Source organism: Coregonus clupeaformis, unplaced genomic scaffold (genome assembly GCF_020615455.1).
Source record: "Coregonus clupeaformis isolate EN_2021a unplaced genomic scaffold, ASM2061545v1 scaf0256, whole genome shotgun sequence".
Taxonomy (NCBI): domain Eukaryota; kingdom Metazoa; phylum Chordata; class Actinopteri; order Salmoniformes; family Salmonidae; genus Coregonus; species Coregonus clupeaformis.
The window spans coordinates 32989-59730 of record NW_025533711.1 but is presented as its reverse complement, the minus strand read 5'-3'; the positions used below and the strand labels follow the sequence as shown (position 1 = coordinate 59730).

Sequence of the window (26742 nt, the reverse complement as noted above, 5' to 3'; positions counted from 1 at the left end):
ATAACTTCACCCAGAATAGTTACAACAATAGTTTTCCATTTACCAAATATGTTTTCAAACCAACCGTTTAGGAGCTATCACTACCAGAGTTCTCAGCCAGTTCGTTCGCCAACGTGGTTACTCCCTGAAGCTCTTTGGTCACGGACCCGTCCGGTGCTATGTTGTTTGAGGATGAAAGTACAGCACATATATCCAAACAGAACACAAACTCCGCCCCGCTCAGCCAAAAGCATTTCTAAAGCTATTCTATTCTGCCATGTCATTAAGCTAGTTACCGCTGTCTGCTCAGCTAATCCCTTTATTGCATCACGAGTGTGGTTTATAAATCTTTGCTGGTTATAGTAAATATAATTTATCCAATCTACGTTTTAATTAATTGTTGACCACCAAAAAAGACTTGATTCAAACCCAGCTGCGATCTGATTCCTAGCTTTGAATTGTTCTGGAACCCCTCGAGGTACTCCTATCCCATCAATATATATATCCTTTCATCAAAGGATCCCGGGAGGAGGTCCCACTTTCAATGTGACAACTCACCAGTCTCTGACACGTTTGATTGTTTACATATGTAGGTGAGTTCACAATCAGTTATCACCACACAACCATCAGATGTCAGCACGGGCCTGGTTTTGGTTCCTAAAATCCTCTGGCTGCAACAAAGAGGAGAGATTAGTCATGGTCTCTTTTAGTTGTGATATTCTCTGTGTGGGGGCAGGAGCTAAGATGCCCTACTCTGTATCCTATCTTACTAGTCCTAGAAAAACAATTAGAATCCCCTGAGACTCCAAACGGAGGCAACCTAGGTCGGAATGACTTTGTTTTCAGGGGATACAGATAGTTCAAGTTACTACAAGACTCTTTTACCACATTCCCAGGTGGCTTGCATGGAGGATAAACCTGACAGAGAGTTAAAGCCTGTCAAGGGGAACGGAGTAGTTGTTAACCTTGGTTTGGCTGTCCCACAGGCATAACAGTCCTCTTTAGACATAGTTCTTGCCGTATACTAAATCCATTCCAACCACCGGTCAAGATTTCTACACCCCGTCCTACCTGTCCTACTTTCTTCAGGTCTATAATTTGTACTATCTTTACCCAGCCCCGGTCTCACTACCTCCCTCAGAGAGGTTTACTCTATAGGGTGCCCCAGTTGAAGAGGATATCTCACTTGTTCAGGTCTGTAACCTGTTTTAGCATAATTCAGACTTTCAGACAGTACCTACCCTTAAATGGGTCGCACTGCCATTTCTGGTAATTCCCTACTTTCACAATACTACACCTGTCCCTAAAATGTGTATGGAGATTGACATATCCCCCCCCCCCTTGGTATGAGCAACTACATAATCCCAGGATGTACATGGTGACATACATATGGTGATGTCCTTCCCTAAAGTCCCTAGTACTTCCCCTTCCCTACGTCTAGCTGTCTCCTATGCCTTCGTAGACTGTGCTCAGGTATTATTTTATCAACTTGTGTTAGGTTAACTACTACTTCTGGCTGATCAGGAGGGTCTGAGTGTGTTAGGAATATGGCCCCCACAATCAGACAGCTACCTACCGTTGGGAGACCTGTGAATCCCCACCCTCGCCCTGAGAACATGTCAGCCGCCAGAGGCCAACCCATTGCTTTACCTTCTATCGAACTCACACAGGGATGATCAGACAGGGTAAGGGAATCTTCGTTAAGGAGCCAACCCCCGAGCCCTAGTGGTGATCGGTTCTTTCTCCTAACTCTGTGTTTGTTCATCAGGTGTAACTGGGTTTACCTTTTTGCAGTGTGTGACATGCACCCAGGTGGATCTAATAGGACTTGGTAGGGCCCTTCCCAACAGGCCTGCTTCCAGTTTTTCTTCTTTTAGGGACTGGATCCACACCCAGTCTCCTGGTGAGATAGAGTGGGTCACCTTCTCCTGTGGGGCACAAAACCTCTGACATACGGGTGTGGTTAATAAACTATCTTCACACATACATGTTGAGCTCTCAATTTCTATTGTTGTTTTTTTTTTTTAGTTTTGTCCTCCTTTCTCCTTCTTCGTATAATATTTATTATTTAATCCTATACTCCCCCTTTTTTTGACACATGATTTGCCCATGTGTCAATATTACTACCTACCTAAACCATCCCTTAGGTAATTTATCATCCAATTGCCATGCCTTTCATTTTTGAGATTGTCTTTTGCTTCTTTATTGCTCCTCCCACTTCCTTTGTCTTTTATGGCAGCTAAATTCGACTTTCATCCAGTTCAGAATCAATTAGTAATCCAATCTTCAATCTCTTATCTTGTAAAAACACTCATGTTTAGTTCAAACTCTGTTCTACCCAGGCTCTCCCGGGCTTGACCTGAAGACTGATTGTTGGACATGACAAGTCCATATTTAGGTCACCTAAGTCTTCTGCCTAGCAACAAAGAATAAAAACCTCTATGTTCATGATTAACCCAGTTATATCTAATAGCCCACCAAAAAAAAAACTCGTCATCTTTAAATCACGACTAATGTCATATCCCTCTTTACTCTCTACCATTTGGATAACATCCCTGATGTATGTATGCCTCCTTAGAGTTCCAAATGATTTTACCATGGGCTGCCATTGCCTTCCCATAGATAAGATCACTTAATTTACCCGTATGCAGTACATAATGGAGTACCCAAGCTTTACAGCAGTTTATCATTACCAAAAAGCTCATCATTTGTTTTTTGTTTAACGGTTTTGGCGCTTCAAGTATAGCAGTTTTCCTGGATGAGTTTAACATTCGCCCCTCCTGAGTTATAGTGTCTCCTAGGTAAATGACCTCGCTCTGCCAAAGTTGAAGTTTCTTTTTGCTCTGTTCTGCCAGGAAGGTTAACAATTGGATTGTATCCCTCTTACATCCCTCCTGAGTGGGATTAGCCAATAGAATATCATCTACATAAACTAACATTTGGCTTCCTTCCCTAGGTTCAAACTTTCCCAAATTCCTAGTTATAGCCTGGGCAAAGATTGTAAGACTTTTCGAGTAGCCTTGAGGCATCCTAGCGTATGTCCATTTCCTTCCCTGAAAAGTAAAGCCAAACCACCCCTGACTATCCGGATGAACTGGGATACTAAAGAAAGCACTAGCTAAATCTATCACTGTAAAATAGGAGTTCTCTGGTTTCAATTGGTTCAGCAATGTATGTGGATCTGGTACACATGGAGCTCTGGGAATTATATTTCTATTAACCCCCTGCAAGTCCATGACCATCCTCCAGTCGGCGCTAGGTGCCGCCTTTTTAACAGGAAATACTGGCGAGTTGCATTGTGCCTCATCTCCAGGAATTATCACCCCTCCCTTAAGTAAATGCTCAAATGTAGGTGTTATCCCTTTTATTGCTTCTGGTTTCATAGGGTATTGCTTTTGGTATGGTCTATGATCGGATCGAGGAATCACTTGTACTGGAGCTACCCCCTTAATTAGTCCTACATCGGCTGGTCCTTGTGACCATAATTTGAACGGAATTGCTGCTAACTCAGCCTCCTGTTCCTGAGTTAAGAGAATCTCTTCCTGTCATCCGTTAAAACTTATCTCCAGGTGGACCCCGGGCAGGGTTTTTGCTCTCCAATTCAACTTTCTTCTATATCTCCCAGTGGAGTGGCTATACTGATCCCCATTTGGTGTATTCTGCCAGTCAGTAATGTTTTTCCCCTGTTTTATCAATTTACCTAGTGATAACCATTCCTCTGAATGTTCTTTCACTAGGGCAACATGGGGGCTCCACCTTTCTCTGTACAGCCTCTGGCTCTGTGAACCCATTTTAACCCAATTGTTTTTTCTGTGGTTTTTAACACTTCTTCCTCATAATCTGGGTTAGGGCCTGGGTGCTCATTACACCATACTGTACAGTGTAAGTAACCTACTGTCATCTTAGTTGATCCAATCACTAACTCATTTCCTAGGTCTATTAGTGCTTTCGGTATGTCTGTAAGTCCCCCTCTTAGCAGATCCTGGCTATACCAATAGCATGGTTTTCCCTCCCCGCTCAATACCATATTATCTCTTACGACATATGCCTTCATACCCCTCAGCGTAGGCTTCACAGCTACGTTCAACCGAGTCATGGCATCCCTTCCTAGTAAATTTACTGGGCACAGGCTTGATACCAGTACAGGTATGCATACCTCTCCCCCTGAATCTTCATGTTGTAAAGTCACAGGGGCTGATAATCGCTCTATAAATTGATGGGCCCGAGGCCGAGCGTACGCATGATTTTTTTCCCCATTAATTCTAATTATTTTGGGTATGTCGGCTACACAGATTGCTGTTCGACATGCCCCTGTGTCACACAAGAATTTAATATTTTTCCCCAATATTGTTAAGGTGAGGTATGATTTCTGTTCTTGCTGCAGAGCCAATTCAATTGTTTCCAATTCAAACACTCTCTTAGGGTGCACTACACCCTCTATAGCTCTCACTACATCTCGCTGTGTCCACGCCCTATATACATCCAGTGTGTCTGGTGCATGCTCCTCCCCAGCCCTTGGGATCGGCAAAGCTATCAAAGGGTACTAGTCATCCCCTTCCTCATCATCTAACCACTCTCTCTTCCCTGGCTTATTATAGTCTTCTAATTGTGGGTTCGATTCCCACGGGGGGCCAGTATGAAAAAAAAATGTATTCACTAACTGTAAGTCGCTCTGGATAAGAGCGTCTGCTAAATGACTAAAATGTAAATGTAATCTCTTCAACTCCCTGTGTTTAAACTCTCTGTGTTTACTTTCTCTAGCTCTTCCTGCCTCTTTCTCTCTATCCTTTTATCATTACTGAATCAATGATAATAACTGCAATAACTATCAATAATAATTATAATAACTATTACGAATTATATTGTGCCCTTTTTCTGATGTTATAATTGTAGTCTATTCCATCACTTTAGTTTAAAATATAAATGTATTTATAACAAATCCAGAACCCACCACAGGCTGGCGCTATTCCCCCAGCACAACAGCCAATGCATACTTGCATCCCCGTAACGAAAATAAATTATCGTTTTAAAATTTTCCAACTATTTTGTATTTTCCCGCTAACCCATTTCAGTTCGCTATTCTATCTCTTTAACCGTTCTCTCTGATTCGGCCCTAATTAATAAACAAATACTTGATATCGTTGATAAGCATACACTTAATGACATTCCTACCATCTGAACTATGTACTGTCTCTTACATCTCCTCCCCCTCTCCTGCTCCTTCCTACATTATGGGGGAGGCGCGGGAAACTTCCCTACAATCTTCCTTCTTAGGAAATAATGTCATTCGTACTTGTAACATATTTTCATAGACCTATCTAGAATACTACTAAAGCTATCTTATGCAACTTTTAATACACGTAAAAACTCTCTCTCTCTCTCCACCCATTCCCTATTGAATAAGTGAGTTTTTTCTATTTAACCCCAAAACACGCTACAAATAGTCCATTCAACATTACCAAACCAAATACTCCATTGTACCCATTCAATCAACACATCAGCAGTGGAATTTACACTCATAAATGCAGATTGTTACTCCATGCCTTGAAATGATAAATAGATTTCCACCAATAGCACCATTACAATGATTTCTCATCTTACCCTCTGAAACAAAATGAAGTTCCCTCACTGTACTACGTTAGCTATACCATGATAATTAGTTCAATTGAACCCTCTATTTGCTTTGTACTATATTATACATTACGTCTAAAACAACATTACTTATGGTCAGTTTATTCCACCATCACATGATCCAACAACGCCACAACCTTAAACTCATATGGGGCGGCAGGCAGCTTAGTGACCAATAGCGCCGCGCCAACAACCGAGAGGTCGCCGGTTCCAATCCCCGAGCCGACCAGGCGAAAAATCTGCCGATGTGCCCTCGAGCAAGGCACTCAACCCCAATCGCTCCTGCAAGTCGCTCTGGACAAGAGCGTCTGCCAAATTACCAAAAATGCAAATGTAAATATTCTCTACTTTCTCACCCATGACGTACGTCTACGTTCGGGTGAGCAAGTTTAGAACATCTCTCGTCAGAAACCCACATGCACCTCTCAAATAATCACCCCGTGTGGCGTTCCCAGCCAACTCCCAGTCTTTCCTGGCTCCAAAAGCCACACTTTCGCTCTCTCCAGCCCCTCCCCTCGCAACTCTACCTTCCGTGTCCTCTGAGGAGCTATGTTTTAGTGTTTTCAATATTCTGCCGTTAATTAAGGTATTTTAGTCTATTTATTTAAATCAAATAATTCCCACCTAATTAGTTAAAGTTGGTGCACGTTTATATTTAAACGATAAACCGAATTATTTCAGTCTAATTGTTTGAAAGCAGTATTCTTACAGTGCCACACATCAAATGGTAAATCAAAACAAATAAACCCAAGTGTTTCAATTATTTAACCAATGGTTGTTATATCAAATCAAGCGCCACACATCAAATGGTAAATCTAACGAATAAACCCAAGTGTTTCAATTATTTAACCAATGGTTGTTATATCAAATCAAGCGCCACACCATATCACTTCAATTTACTTATTTAAAACCAGTATTATGCTATGTCAAACATCAAACGTTACAGTTCAATTATATCAGTTCAAACGTTTCAGTTTAGTCATACTAGTTATTCATTATTTTACCTTCATATTCCCAATTGTTATTAACGGGTTATACGGTTTAAGCAACCACATACACAACAGTTATTCACAAATTATACAGTTTGGACAGCCACAGACGTCTTTTGATTCCCAATTAGTTTTCTATCAAGGTATACAGGTTTATCATTCACACTCTCATGCATACGACAACACTCGCACTGTCTAACTTTTTATAGTACCTCCTATGGGTGTCTTTTGTTAACGTTTGCACAATTTAAACCTTATTTCCTAATTGTAATTCTCATTATTTACTGTTTTAAAATATTATTTGTATTCACAGCCAAAAATGGTACACAGTTAAACGTAGTATACAGTTATCACACAGCAAAAATAGTACACAGTTATCGCACTCACTCACAATACACAGTCATAATCCTATCACACAGTCAAATATGTCACACAGTCATAAATGACACACTTACATTCCACACACAATCTATTTGGGCACACAGCCGCTTCTATTTTCTTCAAAATACTCTGCTGAACCTAGCCGCAACCCTAAGTTACGGACCTTGCCAGTCACCAGTATTATCTAAAATTTACCGAACCCAGCCATGTCCTTGAAGTCATGGACCTTGCCGGTGTAATTCTACGAACCTAGCCGTATCCACGTAGTTACGAACCTTGCCGATAGCAATTACTTAAGTCAATTATTCCCTGTATCTCCGAACCTTAGCCGTATTCTCGCAATTACGGACCTTGCTGATAGATGTCAGTATTGTCTCCTGAACCTAGCCATATTCCACAGGACCTTGCCGGCAGCACAAATACTCTCTGGTACCATGGTTTAACATCACATTCACCAAAGGTTTGCATGTCACAATATTGTGCTTATCTACTCATAATAGTTTCATAATTTAGTTCACTTACATCAGACAGGTGTTTCACAAAATTAATTTGGATAAAGCCAATGTGCAGATCTTTAGTTATTTAACAATAGGTATCTGCTTACCTTTTTTAGTAGTCCGGACACTTTGTGAAACACACCGTCCAATGAATGAGGTGACCAAATGGGCCGGACAATACCCAGCATAGTCCCTTTACCAGATCACGTCGGGGTCACCAATTGTCAAAGTTGCGTCAATTCAAATCTGGTATTAGGAACAAAAGAGGTCAACACGACTTCTAAGATATACTAGTATTTTAATTAATGTAAAATCTTCAATGGTAAATATGATGTTTCGTATATACGGGCTCCTTGAAATACCTCGCAGGGCACTCAGAGAACTAATCCATTGTTTTAGGTTCTTCCTCAAATACTCTGACAGAGAGAGAGTTCCCACCTCTCTGCTGGCCAATCAGAGTAGAGGCTGAGCGTGGTTTAGACTTACTCAGCCTATCCGTTGACGCACCCCTGTTGCCAGGCATAAGTTCTTATCATAACAACCTGTCATGGTGAGAAGAGCCAGCTCCCCTAGACACCATTCCTACGTCCAAGGATGGTTCACAAATCACAAAGAACCAGTATAGTCTAGTATTTGGAGACACAAATTATTATCTTATCTTAACCCCTAAAACAGCTCTTCACATCAATCACAGCTTGCCAGGTGACACAACCCACATCAGCACAGTCCAGAATGCATTCTTTCTAAGTTAGTCATCCCATCAATTATGAGAATAATAAATCCCCCATAATATATACAGTACCAGTCAAAAGTTTGGACACACCTACTAATTCCAGGATTTTTCTTTATTTTTACTATTTTCTACATTGTATAATAATAGTGAAGACATCAAAACTATGAAATAACATATATGGAATCATGAAGTAAACAAAAAAGTGTTAAACAAATCAAAATATAATTGAGATTCTTCAAAGTAGCCACCCTTTGCCTTGATGACAGCTTTGCACACTCTTGGCATAAAGTGAATAAAGTGACGCACAAGGGCAAAAAAGCCTCTAACGGTCTGAGGCAGTCGTTAAATAACAAGCGTTTTTAAGAGCAACTTTAGTAACGATGGTTTTGGGAAACAGCTCGTAGGTTTAATGATGCTCCTAAGAAGGTTCTAAAGATGAACTTAGCCATAAGATGCTTTTGGGAAAGCGGTCCCAGATAAGTACTGATAGGGACTCATAAAGATAGTTCATACATAGTTGCACAACCTAGTTACCGGAAATGAGGATAACTCTTTTTGATAAAGATGCTCTGCTTGAGGAAATGGGTAGGATTTATTTCGCAATGATCAATCGATCATCCAAATATAACCCAAAATAGGAGTCATTTGTACACACTATGCACATTTAGATATATATATATTTTTACCCTTATTTTACCAGATTCTCGTTTACAGCAACAACCTGGGGAATAGTTGCAGGGAAGAGGGGTTGAATGAGTTAATTGGAAGCTGGGAATGAATAGATGGTTCATGATCCATAGCATACCACATAACTTAGTTCTGAGACACTTCTTTATAGTACTGCACCTGTTGTTCCATGTGTAAACACTTCATGCGAACTCTGTTTGGCTATCCCCATTATTAAACATTTGCACAATGCCCAGTACAATAACCAATAATCCAGTCATAACAACAGCTTGATGAAATTCAGTCCTCTCATTGACATCTGCATGAAAGTGATAGATAAAGGGATAGTTCACAAAAATAAAATAAAAGCTTCAACAAAAAAAGTGAATTATCCCTTTAAGGAGAGTGCTTAGATTTCTCCAGAATCGATGTCATGTCACCTCGTGAGTGTGAGCTTTTATTTTGGAGTCCTAAGATAGAAATGGTAATCACATGATCCAGCAGTTTAACACAGTATCATAAATCATTTTTCTGATATATTGGTGTAAATCTCTCATTGTATTCACAGGTCAACTGGTATCAATTGACAGCATAATATTAGATAAAGGGAACCTGAGTTTTCAAATAACAACAAAAATGTATAATTATTTAATTTATTTAATTAACACATTTAGTTATGCAACACCCAACTCCCCTGGAGAAATATAACAATTGGCCCACTCTTGCATGCAGAACTGGCTCCTATTAATGCAAGTCATCCAGGTCCTGAGGCAGCAAAGCATCCCCAAACCATCACACAACCACCACCATGCTTGACCGTTGGTATAAGGTTCTTACTGTGGAATGCAGTGTTTGGTTATCGCCAGACATAATGGGACCCATCTCATCCAAAAAGTTGACTCAAGTTTGCCAAAAAGCACCTGGAAGCACCTGGATGATCATGAAGACTATTGGAAGAATGTTCTATGGACAGATGAGTCAGAAGTATAACTTTTATGATGACATGGGTCCCATTATGTCTGGCGATAACCAAACACTGCATTCCACAGTAAGAACCTTATACCAACGGTCAAGCATGGTGGTGGTTGTGTGATGGTTTGGGGATGCTTTGCTGCCTCAGGACTTGGTCAACTTGCCTTAATAGAAGGAACCATGAATTCTGCTCTGTATCAGAGAATTCTACAGGAGAATGTCAGGCCATCCATCTGTGAGCTGAAGCTGAAGTGCAGCTGGGTCATGCAGCAAGACAATGATCCAAAACACACAATCAAGTCTACATGAAAACGGCTAAAAAGCAACAAATTTGAAGTTTTGGGATGGCCTAGTCAAAGTCCAGACCTAATCCCAATTGAGATGTTTTGGCAGGACTTGAAACAAGCAGTTCATGCTTGAAAACCCACAAATGTAGCTGAGTTAAAGCAGTTCTGCATGCAAGAGTGGGCAAAAATTCCTCCACAGCGATGTGAGAGACTGATCAACAACTACAGGAAGCGTTTGGTTGCAGTCATTGCAGCTAAAGGTGGCACAACCAGTTTTGAGTGTAAGGGGGCAATTACTTTTTCACACAGGGGAATTGGGTGTTGCATAAATTTGTTAATTCAATAAATAAAATAAGTATACATTTTTGCTGTTGTTTGTACACTCAGGTTCCCTTTATCTAATATTATGTTTTGTTTGAAGATCTGATAACATTCAGTATAAAAAATATACAAAAATATATCAAATCAGAAAGGGGGCAAATACTTTTTCACGGCACTGTATGTTCCATTATTTGTCATTGAGAGATTCTATATTTGCATAATACCAAATGTTTTCTATCGGCCATGTCATGAACAAGATAAAAAGTATACAGTTTCAGGTTGAGTAATCATGAACAATATCATCACTGAGATGCCCTAATGAATGGTGAATGGGACAAAGGCACCATGGCCAGCTTTGCTGCAAGGGAAGGGAAACAGACAGTCACCACATGGCAGTTAGATTTCAATACCTTAGAGTGAAAACTAGGCAGACCATTGGGTAATACTGTTATAAATTGCATGGGTGTGTGCTTGATTTTATACCCGTCAGCAAAGGTTGTGGCAGAAAAAGCCGAATCCACTAATTTGAAGGGCTGTCCACATACATTTGTATATACTGTTTAGTGTACTTCAAAATGCATAATAAGCCATTACTATTTGATGCTACAAGAGTGTTATTTTATTTCTGAACACAAAGAAAACAGTGTTAGTGCTCATCCCACATATACCACTGTATACATGTACAGTATATCCTACTGTATATAGCATTTCTTAGCATTTTGTTCTCCTCTTTTTCTTTAGCCAATTTTGGTCTTTAATACAGGGTCAATAGTTGACAGTTCTGTGATATTTGAAGCATGTTGGTTGTACAGTAGCTTAATCAGGGGTACCACATTCACAGTAAACGTGTGCATGTAAGTTTGCTTTCAGAGACCATTTGTGATTGATGCCACAAAGTCCATATGATCCATCCAAATGTGACCATCAGAGAGACTGTGATGTCATCACTCCCAGGCCATCAGCAGCTTGGTGAATGGGACAAAGGCACCATGGCCAGGCTTGCTGCAAGGGAAGGGAAACAGACAGTCACCACATGGCAGTTAGATTTCAATAGCTTAGAGTAAAAACTAGGCAGACCATTGGGTAATACAACACACTGTTAAAAAATATCCCTACTAAATATAATCTTTCCCGATAAAGAAAATACATACACTACATGACCAAAAGTATGTGGGCACCTGCTCGTTAAACATCTTATTCCAAAATCATGGGCATTAATATGGAGTTGGTACCCCTTTGCAGCTATAACAGCCTCCACTCTACTGGGAAGGCTTTTCACTAGATGTTGGAACATTGCTGTGGGGACTTGCTTCCATTCAGCCACAAGAGCATTAGTGAGGTTGGGCACTGATGTTGGGCGATTAGGCCTGGCTCGCAGTCACCGTTCCAATTAATCCCAAAGGTGTTCGATGGGGTTGAGGTCAGGGCTCTGTGCAGGCCAGTCAAGTTCTTCCACATTGATCTCAACAAACCATTTCTGTATGGACCTCGCTTTGTGCACGGGGCATTGTAATGCTGAAACAGGAAAGGGCCTTCCCCAAACTGTTGCCACAAAGTCCAGAATCGTCTAGAATGTCATTGTATGCTGTAGCATTACGTTTTCCCTTCACTGGAACTAAGGGGCCTAGCCCGATCCATGAAAAACAGCCACAGACCATTATTCCTCCTCCACCAAACTTTACAGTTGGCACTATGCATTGGGGCAGGTAGCGTTCTCCTGGCATCCGCCAAACCCAGCTTGATTCATCACTCCAGAGAACGCATTTCCACTGCTCCAGAGTCCAATGGCGGCGAGTTTTACACCACTCCAGCCTACGCTTAGCATTGCGCATGGTGATCTTAGGCATGTGCGGCTGCTCGGCCATGGAAACCAATTTCATGAAGCTCCCGACGAACAGTTCTTGTGCTGATGTTGCTTCCAGAGGCAATTTGGAACTCGGTAGTGAGTGTTGCAACCGAGGACAGACAATTTTTACGCACTTCAGCACTCGCCGGTCCTGTTCTGTGAGCTTGTGTGGCCTACCACTTGGCGGCTGAGCCGCTGTTGTTCATAGACGTTTACAGAAATTTGACGAACTGACTTGTTGGAAAGGTGGCATCCTATGACGGTGCCACGTTGAAAGTCACTGAGCTCTTCAGTAAGGCCATTCTACTGCCAATGTTTGTCTATGGAGATTGCATGGCGGTGTGCTCGATTTTATACACCTCTCAGCAACGGGTGTGGCTGAAATAGCTGAATCCACTCATTTGAAGGGCTGTCCACATACATTTGTATATATAGTGTACTTTTATCGAAATTCATAATAAGCCATTACTATTTGATGCTACAAGAGTGTTATTTTATTTCTGAACACAAAGAAAACAGTGTTAGTGCTCATCCCACATATACCACTGTATAGAGTATATACTACTGTATATAGCATTTCTTAGCATTTTGTTCTCCACTTTTGACAAACACGTGCACTCTGGCCCTCATACAACAAATCAAGCTACTCACGTTTGCTTTCAGGTTGATATTTGCATGTTCAGTCAAACAATGAAAATGTCAGCAGCACATGTTGAAGTGTGTCTTGAACACGGAACCATATTTGTTATTATTATTTTTTCTTAAACAAAATACAAACAAGTCGGTAATGACAGTGACAAGACAACCATAAAAATGGAGGACTATGTGCAGTACATGACGATCCTCAAACCGACAAACACACACGATACAACACATTTGGACAAGACAGTTATCAGCAATGCCATGGTGTAGTAGCCTAATACAAAAATAAATAAGGAAAAACATAGTTTTCTTACACTCCATGGCATATTGATCATTTTGCCCTTATAGTACCATATGTTCATTTTAATTTATATTGTTCAATAACAATGTTGTGGACTTTCTCATGTAAATATTGCCTGGCAAATAATATACAGTACTAGTCAAAAGTTTGGACACACCTACTCATTCCAGGGTTTTCTTTCTTTTTACTATTTTCTACATTGTATAATAATAGTGAAGACATCACATCTATGAAATAAAACACATGGAATAATGTAGTAACCAAAAAAGTGTTAAACAAATCAAAATATATTTTATATTTGAGATTCTTCAAAGTAGCCACCCTTTGCCTTGATGACAGCTTTGCACCTGGAATGCTCTGTCCTTTGGTCATTGCTAATGAATTGTTTAAACAGGTTGGGTGTTAGAGATGTAGAACTTTGTGAATATGAATATCTTCCCTAGCAGAAGTATTTTGTTCTTAATTGAGGGTATATGGACATTGAGGTTGCCCAAGATGATGAGTTGGGGTTAATACGTAGTTTGATGGAGTGATGGAAAAGCCAGCCTTGAACCTGTAGTCAAAATGAGCTCACTGTCAGACAGTTTCAAAACAGGTGCATTATGTCCTCGTCCTCCTCTTCATTACAGAATCTTCATTAGAGTCTTGCTCAATACCCCAAATGGAAAGCATTTTCTTTGTTGACAGCTAGCAAGAATCACACACAGCAGAGCGAGAGAGAGTGCAAGGACTTGGTGCACATAAATGCACTTTTTGCTTGTGGGCGCTACCTTCAGAACTACTGGCTAACAAGTATACAAAAGTACCGGAGAATCCCTAACTGAAAGGCTCTTGAGTATCTATTGATGTTTTGTATGTGAAATTGAAGACCTGCTTCCATGGTATTGGGCTGTCAAAGACATCTTCCCAATACGTTTGAAATTTGTAAGGAATTGCAGATAGGGGGTGTTAATTCAAAGTGAATTGGTATATTTCTGAGTTGATTTTAGCTTTATGTATCCATTTGTGTTTTTTTTTATAGTAGGATGGCATACAGTTAAATTATGTTTTACTTTCTTAATCTTAGCTTTCCATGTGGGGGATATACAGTGAGGGAAAAAACTAGTTGATCCCCTGCTGATATTGTAAATTTGCCCACTGACAAAGAAATGATCAGTCTATAATTTTAATGGTAGGTTTATTTGAACAGTGAGAGACAGAATATCAACAAAAAAATCCAGAAAAACGCATGTAAAAAATGTTATAAATTGATTTGCATTTTAATGAGGGAAATAAGTATTTGACCCCTCTGCAAAACATGACTTAGTACTTGGTGGCAAAACCCTTGTTGGCAATCACAGAGGTCAGACGTTTCTTGTAATTGGCCACCAGGTTTGCACACATCCCAGGAGGGATTTTGTCCCACTCCTCTTTGCAGATCTTCTCCAAGTCATTAAGGTTTTGAGGCTGACGTTTGGCAACTCGAACCTTCAGCTCCCTCCACAGATTTTCTATGGGATTAAGGTCTGGAGACTGGCTAGGCCACTCCAGGACCTTAATGTGCTTCTTCTTGAGCCACTCCTTTGTTGCCTTGGCCGTGTGTTTTGGGACATTGTCATGCTGGAATACCCATCCTCGACCCATTTTCAATGCCCTGGCTGAGGGAAGGAGGTTCTCACCCAAGATTTGACAGTACATGGCCCCGTCCATCGTCCTTTTGATGCGGTGAAGTTGTCCTGTCCCCTTAGCAGAAAAACACCCCCAAAGCATAATGTTTCCACCTCCATGTTTGACGGTGGGGATGGTGTTCTTGGGGTCATAGGCAGCATTCCCCCTCCTCCAAACACGGCGAGTTGAGTTGATGCCAAAGAGCTCGATTTTGGTCTCATTTGACCACAACACTTTCACCCAGTTCTCCTCTGAATCATTCAGATGTTCATTGGCAAACTTCAGACGGGCATGTATATGTGCTTTCTTGAGCAGGGGGACCTTGCGGGTGCTGCAGGATTTCAGTCCATCACGGTGTAGTGTGTTACCAATTGTTTTCTTGGTGACTATGGTCCCAGCTGCCTTGAGATCATTGACAAGATCATCCCGTGTAGTTCTGGGCTGATTCCTCACCGTTCTCATGATCATTGCAACTCCACGAGGTGAGATCTTGCATGGAGCCCCAGGCCGAGGGAGATTGACAGTTATTTTGTGTTTCTTCCATTTGCGAATAATCGCACCAACTGTTGTCACCTTCTCACCAAGCTGCTTGGCGATGGTCTTGTAGCCCATTCCAGCCTTGTGTAGGTCTACAATCTTGTCCCTGACATCCTTGGAGAGCTCTTTGGTCTTGGCCATGGTGGAGAGTTTGGAATCTGATTGATTGATTGCTTCTGTGAACAGGTGTCTTTTATACAGGTAACAAGCTGAGATTAGGAGCACTCCCTTTAAGAGTGTGCTCCTAATCTCAGCTCGTTACCTGTATAAAAGACATCTGGGAGCCAGAAATCTTTCTGATTGAGAGGGGGTCAAATACTTATTTCCCTCATTAAAATGCAAATCAATTTCTAACATTTTTGACATGTGTTTTTCTGGATTTTTTTGTTGTTATTCTGTCTCTCACTGTTCAAATAATCCTACCATTAAAATTATAGACTGATCATTTCTTTGTCAGTGGGCAAACGTACAAAATCAGCAGGGGATCAAATACTTTTTTCCCTCACTGTAGCAGACAGCAATTGAGCATACATATATGATTTGTACAAATATCCCCATAGGTTCTACACACTGTTCCAAAATCAAACAACTTTCCATCCTTGTCCACAATGTCATTTAGAAAAATAAACAATTGTTTCAAATTCATAATTGTTACTTGTGTGTGTGAGGGGCCTGGAGGCACTACTACGGTAAACAACCCTTTGTTGATTGACTGACAACACCCTTATAACGACAGGATTCAGTGGATAACTTATTTAAAGTAAACAAACCCTTTTCAGTTATAACTAAAAGCACTGTTGAACCTTTTCCTGTTAGCTCCAAAATATAGATACATCTTTATACTCCACAGCAGATATCTAGCAACTCTACCAATGTTACAATTCAGGGATGAAACTGATTTACAGGATAACTGATTCAAGACTACAAGTTCTTGGTAAATGAAGAGAGCACTTACCATTCAAAGTAGCACTGTCCACTTTGTGTGCCATCTTGCTGCCCGTGTTCAGGTGATTCCAGCTCCACTCCCATATGGAAGTCTGTCTCCCCCTCCAGGTGGCCCAGGTAACGAACCGTGCCTGTGCTGATCCGACCCGAGGGCAATAGGACTCGAACCCGGTGTCCCGTCTGCAGGTCCAGGGGGGAGTGAGGTACAAAGACCCGGTGTGGACCGGTGTAGCTCCTCCAGGAGTTCCCACTGGGGGGACGGAAGGTTTGCTCTTTTTAGATGACTTAAAATGAATAGGATTTAAAGGGACATTACACTCTAAAATCAAAGTTTTCAGACCAGACCTGGGTTCAAAATACTATTTAGGGTTTTCTCAATTACTTTCAAAGACATTTTGAAGTAAGGATGTTGATATTTTTTTATTTGGATATTGGAATGCATTTGAAAATACTCAAATACACAGACAGTGTACTTTCAAATACAAATACTTTAAATACGCATTTGAACCCAGGTCTGTTTGGTTCTAGGGGTGTTTTAAATAATGTATTTAGAAACAAATATTTGAAAATTGTTTCAAATAGTAGGCTATTTCTAGGATTAAAAAATACTTTCAAATACTTCAAATAGAAGTGGTTGATTTTTGCCACATTATTTTAAAATACTCAAATACAGAGAAAATAAATATTTAAATTACAAATACTTAACTGCACATGTATTATAACCCAGGTCTGTTTGACTATGTTTACACAGGCAGCCCAATTCTGATCTTTGTTTCACTAATTGGTCTTTTGACCAATCAGATCAGCTCTGAAAAATATCTAATGTCTTTGGTCAAAATACCAATTAGTGGAAAAAATATCAGAATTGGGATGCCTGTTTAGACACAGCATTTCAGACCTCAAAAGTAGTCATTGTTTGTGTAGATCCAGCTACATGCCTCAACTCTAAATTAATGGAAAAGATAAGCACTGCAAATATGGAAATTACATGGTGCTTTCCATGGACCAATTTTGAGGTCTGAAAACAAGTGCCAAACATAGATTTTTAAGTTTAATGGCCTTTTGACACAGCTGGGAGCAGGTGAAGAGAAATGGCTCTACCTGGTGGCTGTAGACAGAGCAGAAATGGGTCTGGAGCCAAATGCTGAGTTCAATGAGACTTGGCTGCCAGACAAGCTGCTTTGGCATGTGTCACCTGTTGATGACGTCCTCTCAGACCCTCTGCTTCGGTTGGAATGGCTCAAGCTGCCTGTTATTTTAAGTCATGGATAAGATTATTCTTTCCTATTGTAAACGTAGATATTAAAGGGAGATTACACTTCAGAATAAACATTTGTCCAATGTTTTCAGACCTCAAAACTAGTCCAATGGTAAGATGAATACATGCTCCAAGACTTTGGTTGTGTAGATCTAGCTATATACCTTAACCCCAAATGAATGGAAAAGATCAGCACCAAATAAAATCTGGAAGTAGGAAAACGCTTATCTTTTCCATTTGTTTGGGATTGAAGCATATAGCTTGATCTACGCAACAAATGGCTTGTGACGTGGACCTATCTCAACACTAGTCTACTTTTGAGGTATGGAAACATCTGACAAACTTTTATGTTGGAGTGCATTGTCCTTTTAAATCCCATATTACAGCAAATCAAGCACTGTTGATTATGTGATTTACTTGAGCTGTCCTGGTCCTTTTCATCGTAAGGATGCCTGTTCTCCACCTCTGACTCGCCAAGGTCCTCAAAGCTGCCCACCTGAAGTAAGCTTCCAGGCCTGGCTACAGTCGCAGAGATCAGCTGATCAAACTAAAACAAAGTTGTCATTTAATTATTATTATGACTAAATGATGAAACACACACATATTCATACACGCGCGCCACACTCGCGCGCGCACGCACGCACGCACGCACACACACACACACACACACACACACCTGATAACGTAGGTCCTGCTGTTTTTTCTGCAGTTCCCCAAACTTCCTCTCCCATGTTGCCCTCTCAAAGGTGATCTGGGTCTTGAGGGCCTGGATCTCTCTCTCAGCTTTGGACAGTCTCCTTTGCATGGTACTGCTACCATGACTTCCTGGTATTTCCTGACTTGCAGAGCCTGAAAATCAATCATCCAACACATACAGAGAACACAATTAGAGCATTTTATTCTATTATATTCTATAGCATACATAGATGAGATAATTAGAGTAGAGTCCTTTAGAACACCAATCCTATGCCAGTCTATATCACAGTAGTCTACATTTTGTTCTGTTTTCATTATTTACTGAGGACAACCCTCATCATTACCAGTTTTTTGTTTCACTTGATGGTCGTGATCCTTCCCTGTTCTGTGAGGTTCATTGGGCATGTATTTGATTGAGTAGTATGGGCTCACCTGCATTAAACACCAATGACAGTCATACAATATTTCCAGAGCAAGAGGGTTGTGAAAGCTATAATTGTCAGATAGGACACATAGCCCATGGTTATAGATCAGTTTGTGCTGCATAGCTAACTCATATGGTCTTTGTCATGTTTGGCAAAGAGTTGGAAAAACAGCACAAACAGATCTGCGACCAGGCTATAGGATACACACTCACCCAGAAGAACCTGCAGGTACATAACAGACCCTTGAATGTCCATGCAAACGCACACCACAGGATGTACGTCACCATGCTGTTGTAGTATCACCTCACATTGTCCTATCCTAGCTGAGAAAAGAAAGCTGTTGTTGAGGTGTGCCCATAGAAAATAATGTACTTTTTTTGTATCTCTATCTCTATTGTGTGTTCCGTAAGTAAATGTTAATCTACTGACTGGTTTATGCTATAGAGTGGACAGTGTTGTCCCCAGTGACACCAGTTTGATTATTTGAAGGTTCATGTTTGAGATTTCAACCCAGCAATTAGAATGTGAGGCTCTTAGGCTTTTAATACAGCAGTACTATTTAATAATAGAAGTTCTCTATTAAGTTGTTGGTGACATGTGTAAGGTGTGTTCATAATTCCATGACATATAAAATCAAGCCTGATCCCTGATCTGTTTGTGCTGTCCTACTGTCATTTTTTGGTATAATGACTATATAAGTTGACAAGACACCACAAACAGATCTGGGACCAGGCTACATGATATCAACACTGCATCCACAAGCCTATCACCTCCATTCGGATGAGTCCTTCACCAAGAGCTTCAACAAACCATTACAAACAAACATGTAATATCACTAACAAACATGTAATATCACTAGCAAAGCCCTTTATACAAAAATATAAGAGGCTAAATACAGACCTTTTCCAACAGCCAGATGGTAGGAATAAAGGTGAGGAGAATGTAAGTCAGAATGAAAATAGCTCTTCTCTTTTCAGGTCAATGCCGTCACACTCCATGGTGAATGCTAGGACACCATATAGTACGCACTGACCTGTTGCTATGTCCAGTGCCGTGAGAGTAGTGTTGCTGATGAGTAAATCTTATTTAATCTTCTTAGTCATGCTGCGTCCCGGGCCATGTCCTTCCAGACAGCAGCTTCATTTTGCCTCCTGAGCCTCCTCATCTAAACACAGTAAGTGGGTGGTGTCATTGATACAGTTTAATGCTGTCCACTGTCAATTCCAATCATTTTACAAACTACTGACATGCTTAGGTTGTCCTAATATGGACACCGTACAAAATAATGACCCAAAGGTCAATGGCATGTTTGCTTTAAGCACAGAGATCCTGTCACTCTGAAACAAAGCCATTTGTGTCACGGTTTCGGCCGAGGCTGCTCCTCCTCCTGGTTCGGGCAGGCTTCGGCGGTCGTCGTCTCCGGAGTACTAGCTGCCACCGATCTATGTTTCATGTTCGTTTGGTTTGGTCTTGATGTTGTACACCTGTGTCTAGTTAGTCCTCATTAGTGTTCTATTTAGTTCTCGTTGTGTGTGTCTGTGTTTGTGTGTGATTGTTTCGCTGTCGTGTTTGTGCGCTATGTTGCTTGTGCATTTCGTATTTTCCTCCTCTGTGTTAGGAGGTTATTTACGCACTGTTTCGTGCGCCTTTTGGTTTTCGCCTGTGTGCGGACTTTCTCGCCTCCGGGCGTTTGACTCGTTATTTGAGTGTGCCTTTCACTAAAGTCTATTGGACTTATTTTTCTGCGTCCTGCATCTGATTCCTGCACCACACCCACCTACAGCACCCACTGACAGAATCACACACCAATATGGAATCAGCAGGATCGGCCGTGACACCTGTGTCGCTCGAGGAGCATATCCATTGGCAAGATGGCCAGATAAGACAACTGGAGACCGCTCTACAGGACGTGATCAACACCCTGCACCGATGGGAAGCCAGCAGGGTACCCACACCTCCACCTACCCTGCCCACCCCATCGGCCGGTCCACCAGTCCCAGGTCCGGAACCCAGGAGGATTCGGCTCTCGCTCCCGAGGGCGTATGACGGAACAGCTGCCGGGTGTCAGGGGTTCCTCCTGCAGGTGGAGCTCTACCTGGCCACTGTACACCCGGTGCCCTCGGGATACGAGGCGTTTCCGCCCTCATCTCCTGTCTCTCGGGAAAGGCGTTGGAGTGGGCTAACGCTGAGTGGAGGAAGATGGACGCCAACACCATCTCCTACGCCGAGTTCTCCCGCCGCTTCAAGGCCGTGTTTGACCATCCACCTGAGGGCAAAGCGGCGGGGAGCGGCTAGTCCACTTGAGACAGGGGAGGAGGAGCGCACAGGCGTTTGCTTTGGAGTACCGGACTCTAGCGGCGGATGCAGGGTGGAATGAACGGGCTCTCATCGACCATTTTCGGTGTAGCCTCCGGGAAGACGTTCAACGAGTTGGCCTGCAGGGATACCCATCTGACTTTCGACCAGTTGGTTGATATGTCCATCCGTTTAGACACCCTGCTGGCCACCCGTGGACGCCTTGAGGGGGTCCGTCCATTCCCGCCTCCGGCACCTCCGAGCCGAGCCCTATGGTGCTCGGGGGTGCCGGCGCTAGAGAACGGAGGAGGAGGAGCCCGAGGGGGCCTGTCTCCTGCACCAAGTGCGGTCGTGGAGGGCACACTGCGGCCAGGTGCTGGGGAGGGTTCTCCGGGGGAGAAGACAACAGGCCACGCACTGGGGGGGCCTCCCAGGTGAGTAGACGCTCCACTTACCCAGAGCTTTCTGTTGCGCACTTTTGTATACCTGTTGGTTTTCCACAGGTTGCACCTCATTCCCAGCATAAGGCGCTAGTAGATTCAGGCGCAGCTGGGAATTTTGTTGATCGAAAGTTTTGTTTAGAGTTAGGGATCCCTCTCCTACCTGTTGACAAACCTTTTCCTGTTCATGCCATAGATAGCCGCCCGTCGGGGTTGATCAGGGAGGTCACAGCGCCACTTAGGATGTGTGCGCAGGGGGGTCATGAAGAGACTATACAGCTGTATCTGATCGACTCTCCTGCGTACCCAGTGGTGCTGGGAATTCCCTGGTTAAGCACCCATAACCCTGCTATTTCGTGGCAACAGAGGGCTCTCGATGGGTGGTCTGTTCAGTGTGAGGGGCGATGTCTGGGTGTTTCCGTGGGGGCGACTTCGGTGGAAAGTCCAAACCAAGTGCCCGCACTGCACATTCCGCCTGAATATGGGGATTTAGCTCTTGTGTTTAGCAAAACTAGGGCGACGCAGTTGCCTCCCCATAGACAGGGGGATTGTGCGATTGATCTCAGGCAGGAGCAGCGCTCCCACGGAGCCATGTGTATCCTTTGTCTCAAGAGGAGAGAAAAGCTATGGAGACTTACATAGCCGAATCTTTGAGACAGGGATACATTCGGCCTTCCACTTCCCCCGCCTCTTCGAGTTTCCTTTTTGTGAAAAAGAAAGATGGAGGGTTGCGCCCGTGCATTGATTACCGTGGTCTCAATCAGATTACTGTGAAATACAGTTATCCACTCCCCTCTGATTGCGACCATGACGGAGTCATTGCATGGGGCGCGGTTTTTCACAAAATTGGATCTCAGGAGCGCGTATAACTTGGTGCGCATTAGGGAGGGCGATGAATGGAAAACAGCGTTTAGTACCACGTCAGGTCATTTCGAATATCTTGTCATGCCATATGGGTTGATGAATGCTCCATCAGTCTTTCAATCCTTCGTAGATGACATTTTCCGGGATATGCAGGGACAAGGGGTGGTCGTGGTACATTGATGATATTCTGGTGTACTCGTCTACCCGAGCCGAGCATGTAACCCTGGTGCGACGTGTATTGAGGAGACTGTTGGAGCACGACCTATATGTCAAGGCAGAGAAATGTCTGTTTTTCCAGGAGTCTGTCTCCTTTTTGGGTTATCGGTTGTCCGCGTCAGGGGTGAGAATGGAGGTGGATCGTGTGTCCGCTGTGCGTAATTGGCAAACTCCAACCACTGTAAAAGAGGTGCAGCAGTTCTTGGGCTTTTGCGAATTACTACCGGAGGTTTATCCGGGTTTTTGGACAGGTGGCAGCTCCCATCACGTCCCTTCTGAAGGGGGGTCCGGTGCGCCTGCAGTGGTCAGCTGATGCGGACAGGGCCTTTGGGAGACTGAAGGACCTGTTTACGTCGGCTCCGGTGCTGGCGCATCCAGATCCCACAATTCCCTTTCAGGTTGAGGTAGACGCGTCTGAGGCTGGTATAGGGGCCGTGCTCTCTCAACGGTCCGGCTCGCCACCTAAACTCCGCCCCTGTGCCTTTTACTCCAAAAAGCTCAGCCCGGCGGAGCGTAACTATGACGTTGGGGACAGGGAGCTGTTAGCTGTAGTTCAGGCCCTTAAGGTGTGGAGGCATTGGCTTGAGGGGGCTCAACACCCTTTCCTCATTTTGACTGACCATCGGAACCTGGAGTACATCCGGGCAGCGAGGAGACTGAACCCTCGCCAGGCTCGATGGAGTATGTTTCTCACCAGGTTCGTATTTAAAATCACGTACATCCCTGGGTCCCAGAATGGCAAGGCAGATGCACTGTCCCGGCGGTATGACACGGAGGAGAGGTCCGTTGAGCCTACTCCCATACTCCCGGAGTCTTGCCTTGTGGCACCGGTGGTGTGGGAGGTCGATGCCAAGATCGAGCGAGCGTTGTGTACCGACCCCAGCCCTCCACAATGTCCGGAGGGTCGGAAGTACGTTCCGCTCGAGATTCGGGATCGACTCATCTACTGGGCTCACACGTCACCCTCCTCTGGACATCCGGGTATTGGCCGGACAGTGCATTGCCTTAGCACTAAATACTGGTGGCCTACTTTGGCTAGGGATGTGAGGGTTTACGTCTCCTCCTGCTCGGTGTGCGCCCAGTGTAAGGCGCCCCGACATCTGCCCAGGGGTAAGTTACAGCCCCTACCCGTTCCACAATGACCATGGTCCCACCTCTCGGTGGATTTTGTAACAGACCTTCCCCTCTCTCAGGGGAATACCACCATCCTGGTTGTTGTGGACCGGTTCTCTAAGGCCTGTCGTCTTCTCCCTATGTCGGGTCTTCCTACTGCCCTACAGACCGCTGAGGCCCTATTTACCCACGTCTTCCGGCATTACGGGGTCCCCGAGGATATAGTGTCTGATCGAGGCCCCCAGTTTACCTCCCGTGTGTGGAGAGCGTTTATGGAGCGTTTGGGGGTCTCGGTTAGCCTTACCTCGGGTACCACCCGGAGAGTAACGGGCAGGTAGAACGTGTCAACCAGGATGTGGGTAGGTTTCTGAGGTCGTATTGCCAGGACCGGCCTGAGGAGTGGGCGCGTTACATTCCCTGGGCCGAGATGGCCCAGAACTCTCTCCGCCACTCCTCTACTAACCTAACCCCTTTCCAATGTGTATTAGGGTACCAGCCGGTTCTGGCACCGTGGCAGCAGAGCCAGATCGAGGCCCCTGCGGTGGATGATTGGATGAGGCGCTCGGAAGAGACGTGGAACGCTGCCCACGTCCACCTGCAGCGGGCCGTCCCTTCGTCACAAGGCGAGCGCCGATCTCCACCGCAGTGAGGGGCCGGTGTACGCACCCGGAGATCGAGTCTGGCTCTCTACCAGAAACCTACCCCTCCGCCTGCCCTGCCGGAAGCTGGGTCGGCGGTTTGTGGGGCCCTTTAAAGTCCTGAGAAGATTGAACGAGGTGTGTTATAGGTTACATCTACCTGTTGAATATAAGAATATTAACCCCTCGTTCCATGTGTCTCTTCTCAGGCCGGTGGTAGCTGGTCCACTCCAGGACAATGAGATAGGAGAGACTCCTCCGCCCCCATTGGACATCGAGGGGGCTCCGGCGTACACCGTTCGGTCCATCTTGGACTCCAGATGCCGGATGGGGGGGTCTCCAGTATCTCGTGGAGTGGGAGGGGTACGGCCCGGAGGAGCGGTGCTGGGTGCCGCGGAGGGACATCCTAGACCCATCTCTCCTGTCGGAGTTCCACCGGGACCATCCCGCGCGCCCTGCTCCGCGTCCTCCTGGTCGTCCCCGAGGCCGGGGTCGGCGCACGGCTGGAGCCGCGCGTCAAGGGGGGGGTACTGTCACGGTTTCGGCCGAGGCTGCTCCTCCTCCTGGTTCGGGCAGGCTTCGGCGGTCGTCGTCTCCGGAGTACTAGCTGCCACCGATCTATGTTTCATGTTCGTTTGGTTTGGTCTTAATGTTGTACACCTGTGTCTAGTTAGTCCTCATTAGTGTTCTATTTAGTTCTCGTTGTGTGTGTCTGTGTTTGTGTGTGATTGTTTCGCTGTCGTGTTTGTGCGCTATGTTGCTTGTGCATTTCGTATTTTCCTCCTCTGTGTTAGGAGGTTATTTACGCACTGTTTCGTGCGCCTTTTGGTTTTCGCCTGTGTGCGGACTTTCTCGCCTCCGGGCGTTTGACTCGTTATTTGAGTGTGCCTTTCACTAAAGTCTATTGGACTTATTTTTCTGCGTCCTGCATCTGATTCCTGCACCACACCCACCTACAGCACCCACTGACAATTTGTTTGCATATAACTTTGCATTGATGGTCTTTGTTTACATAATACATTATATTTTGAATTGTCATGGCTCTGAATGGCCATGCAAAATGAGTTCTGTTCTCTGATTCAACATCTTGCCATTTTGCATACCTTGTGCAGGATATATCTATTTTCCATCCTAATTTGTTTGCACCTGAAGAGTATATGGCCTATTGTGGCACTTTTACATGAGCGAATATACCCAATCATAATTAAAAATATTACAAAACAATATGCTTGAATCTCAATTCGATGGTCACATTTTCTAGCCATCAAGGAGAAATTAAAGTGATAGGAATTACAATGTAATGTACTTCAACCCTGCTATCTACATGTGTGATCTTTTGTATGTTTTTACACTTTCTCTGTATGTACAACACCCCTTACACAGATTTACAATACAGTACAGTAAACCGGATACTGTATACACTCCTGATTTGAAAGGCTACTGTGTAACATTAGAAAAAACATTAGATCATAAAATATACTGTATACTAATTTCACCCATCTTCATTAGAAAATATGCATATTTTGTCCTACCACATATTGACAATGACCAACATACTTTATTTTTTCACTTTGCTTCCATTGTCAATGACAACTAGGATACCCAGTATAACACAAACATGTAAACTTGTCTCCCTTAAATAGCTCAAACAGGTTTTGCATTGAACAGGTCTCGCCTGGCTAACATAACTCAAGAAAAAGAGACAGGTCACAGGTCATTACCGTTACTAATGGTGTAGCCAAATTATTGACCTGCCTGTTGCTGAGGAGAAGTGGTGGGTTGTTGTTGTGGAGAAATATTGTTTAATGACGGATACCACTGCTTTCCGAGTGGTGACTGGTTTAACCTGTTTCATACACATTCATTATCTGTACAGTATTTACAATAAATCCCCATTGAAATAAGTCACTCATGCTTTCATTACTTGCAACGAGAGATTTATTTACAAGTGGCCTGTAATTCAGCCCATATTGACTTGCATCACTCGTCATACTATTGGGGCATCGAGCGTGACAGCATTATTTTCTCCAGGTTTCCTAATCTTCTCTCTATTGTGGAGAAGAATTGTCTTTAGTTTCAAAGTAAAGCGCAGCATTCAAATTAAATGTGAGCCTGTAGGTTATATCTGGGAGGGTGACTGTTTTGTGTTTGAATGGTCATATAATTGTAGTCCTCACACCCTCATCCCCCACTAAGGTACAATTGCTTACGCACAGCAAGCAAAAACACTCAACCTCTATTTTCCAAGGCATGTCCTTTTCTTTCAATAGCTGGACAAATGGGAGGATGTGCTGAAGCACAATGTAGGATTGTGCTTGTTGTTCTCATAAAATGGACAATAAAGTATTTACTCTATTCACTTGTGAATCATCTCTTTAATGGTATAGCATCATTAGCCATTATTATTACAGTAACTATGACTT

At 43.4% G+C, this 26742-nt stretch overlaps 1 protein-coding gene across 1 annotated transcript; it reads right to left on the bottom strand.

Moving 5' to 3' along the window:
- Positions 1-10636: 10636 nt before the first annotated feature.
- On the bottom strand, positions 10637-19904 carry LOC121585669 (centrosome-associated protein 350). The gene is made up of 8 exons (XM_041901997.1): positions 19787-19904; positions 18966-19076; positions 18673-18760; positions 18309-18481; positions 18050-18179; positions 17476-17623; positions 16385-16624; positions 10637-11458 (listed from the first exon to the last, which is right to left on the bottom strand). Exons 2-8 carry the CDS (start codon positions 19038-19040, stop codon positions 11401-11403), a joined length of 912 nt encoding a protein of 303 aa, XP_041757931.1. The 5' UTR covers positions 19041-19076; positions 19787-19904; the 3' UTR covers positions 10637-11400.
- Positions 19905-26742: the final 6838 nt, after the last annotated feature.

What these genes read in the sequence shown, in the direction of transcription:
- LOC121585669 (XM_041901997.1), bottom strand. Translation starts at nt 19,040, where the DNA reads ATGGTGACGTACATCCTGTGGTGTGCGTTTGCATGGACATTCAAGGGT. An exon ending in AGCAGGACCTACGTTATCAG is followed by an intron (nt 18,180 to 18,308) that starts GTGTGTGTGTGT and finishes ACTTTGTTTTAG; the next exon opens with TTTGATCAGCTGATCTCTGC. An exon ending in GGACAGTGCTACTTTGAATG is followed by an intron (nt 11,459 to 16,384) that starts GTAAGTGCTCTC and finishes CTTCCCTTGCAG; the next exon opens with CAAGCCTGGCCATGGTGCCT.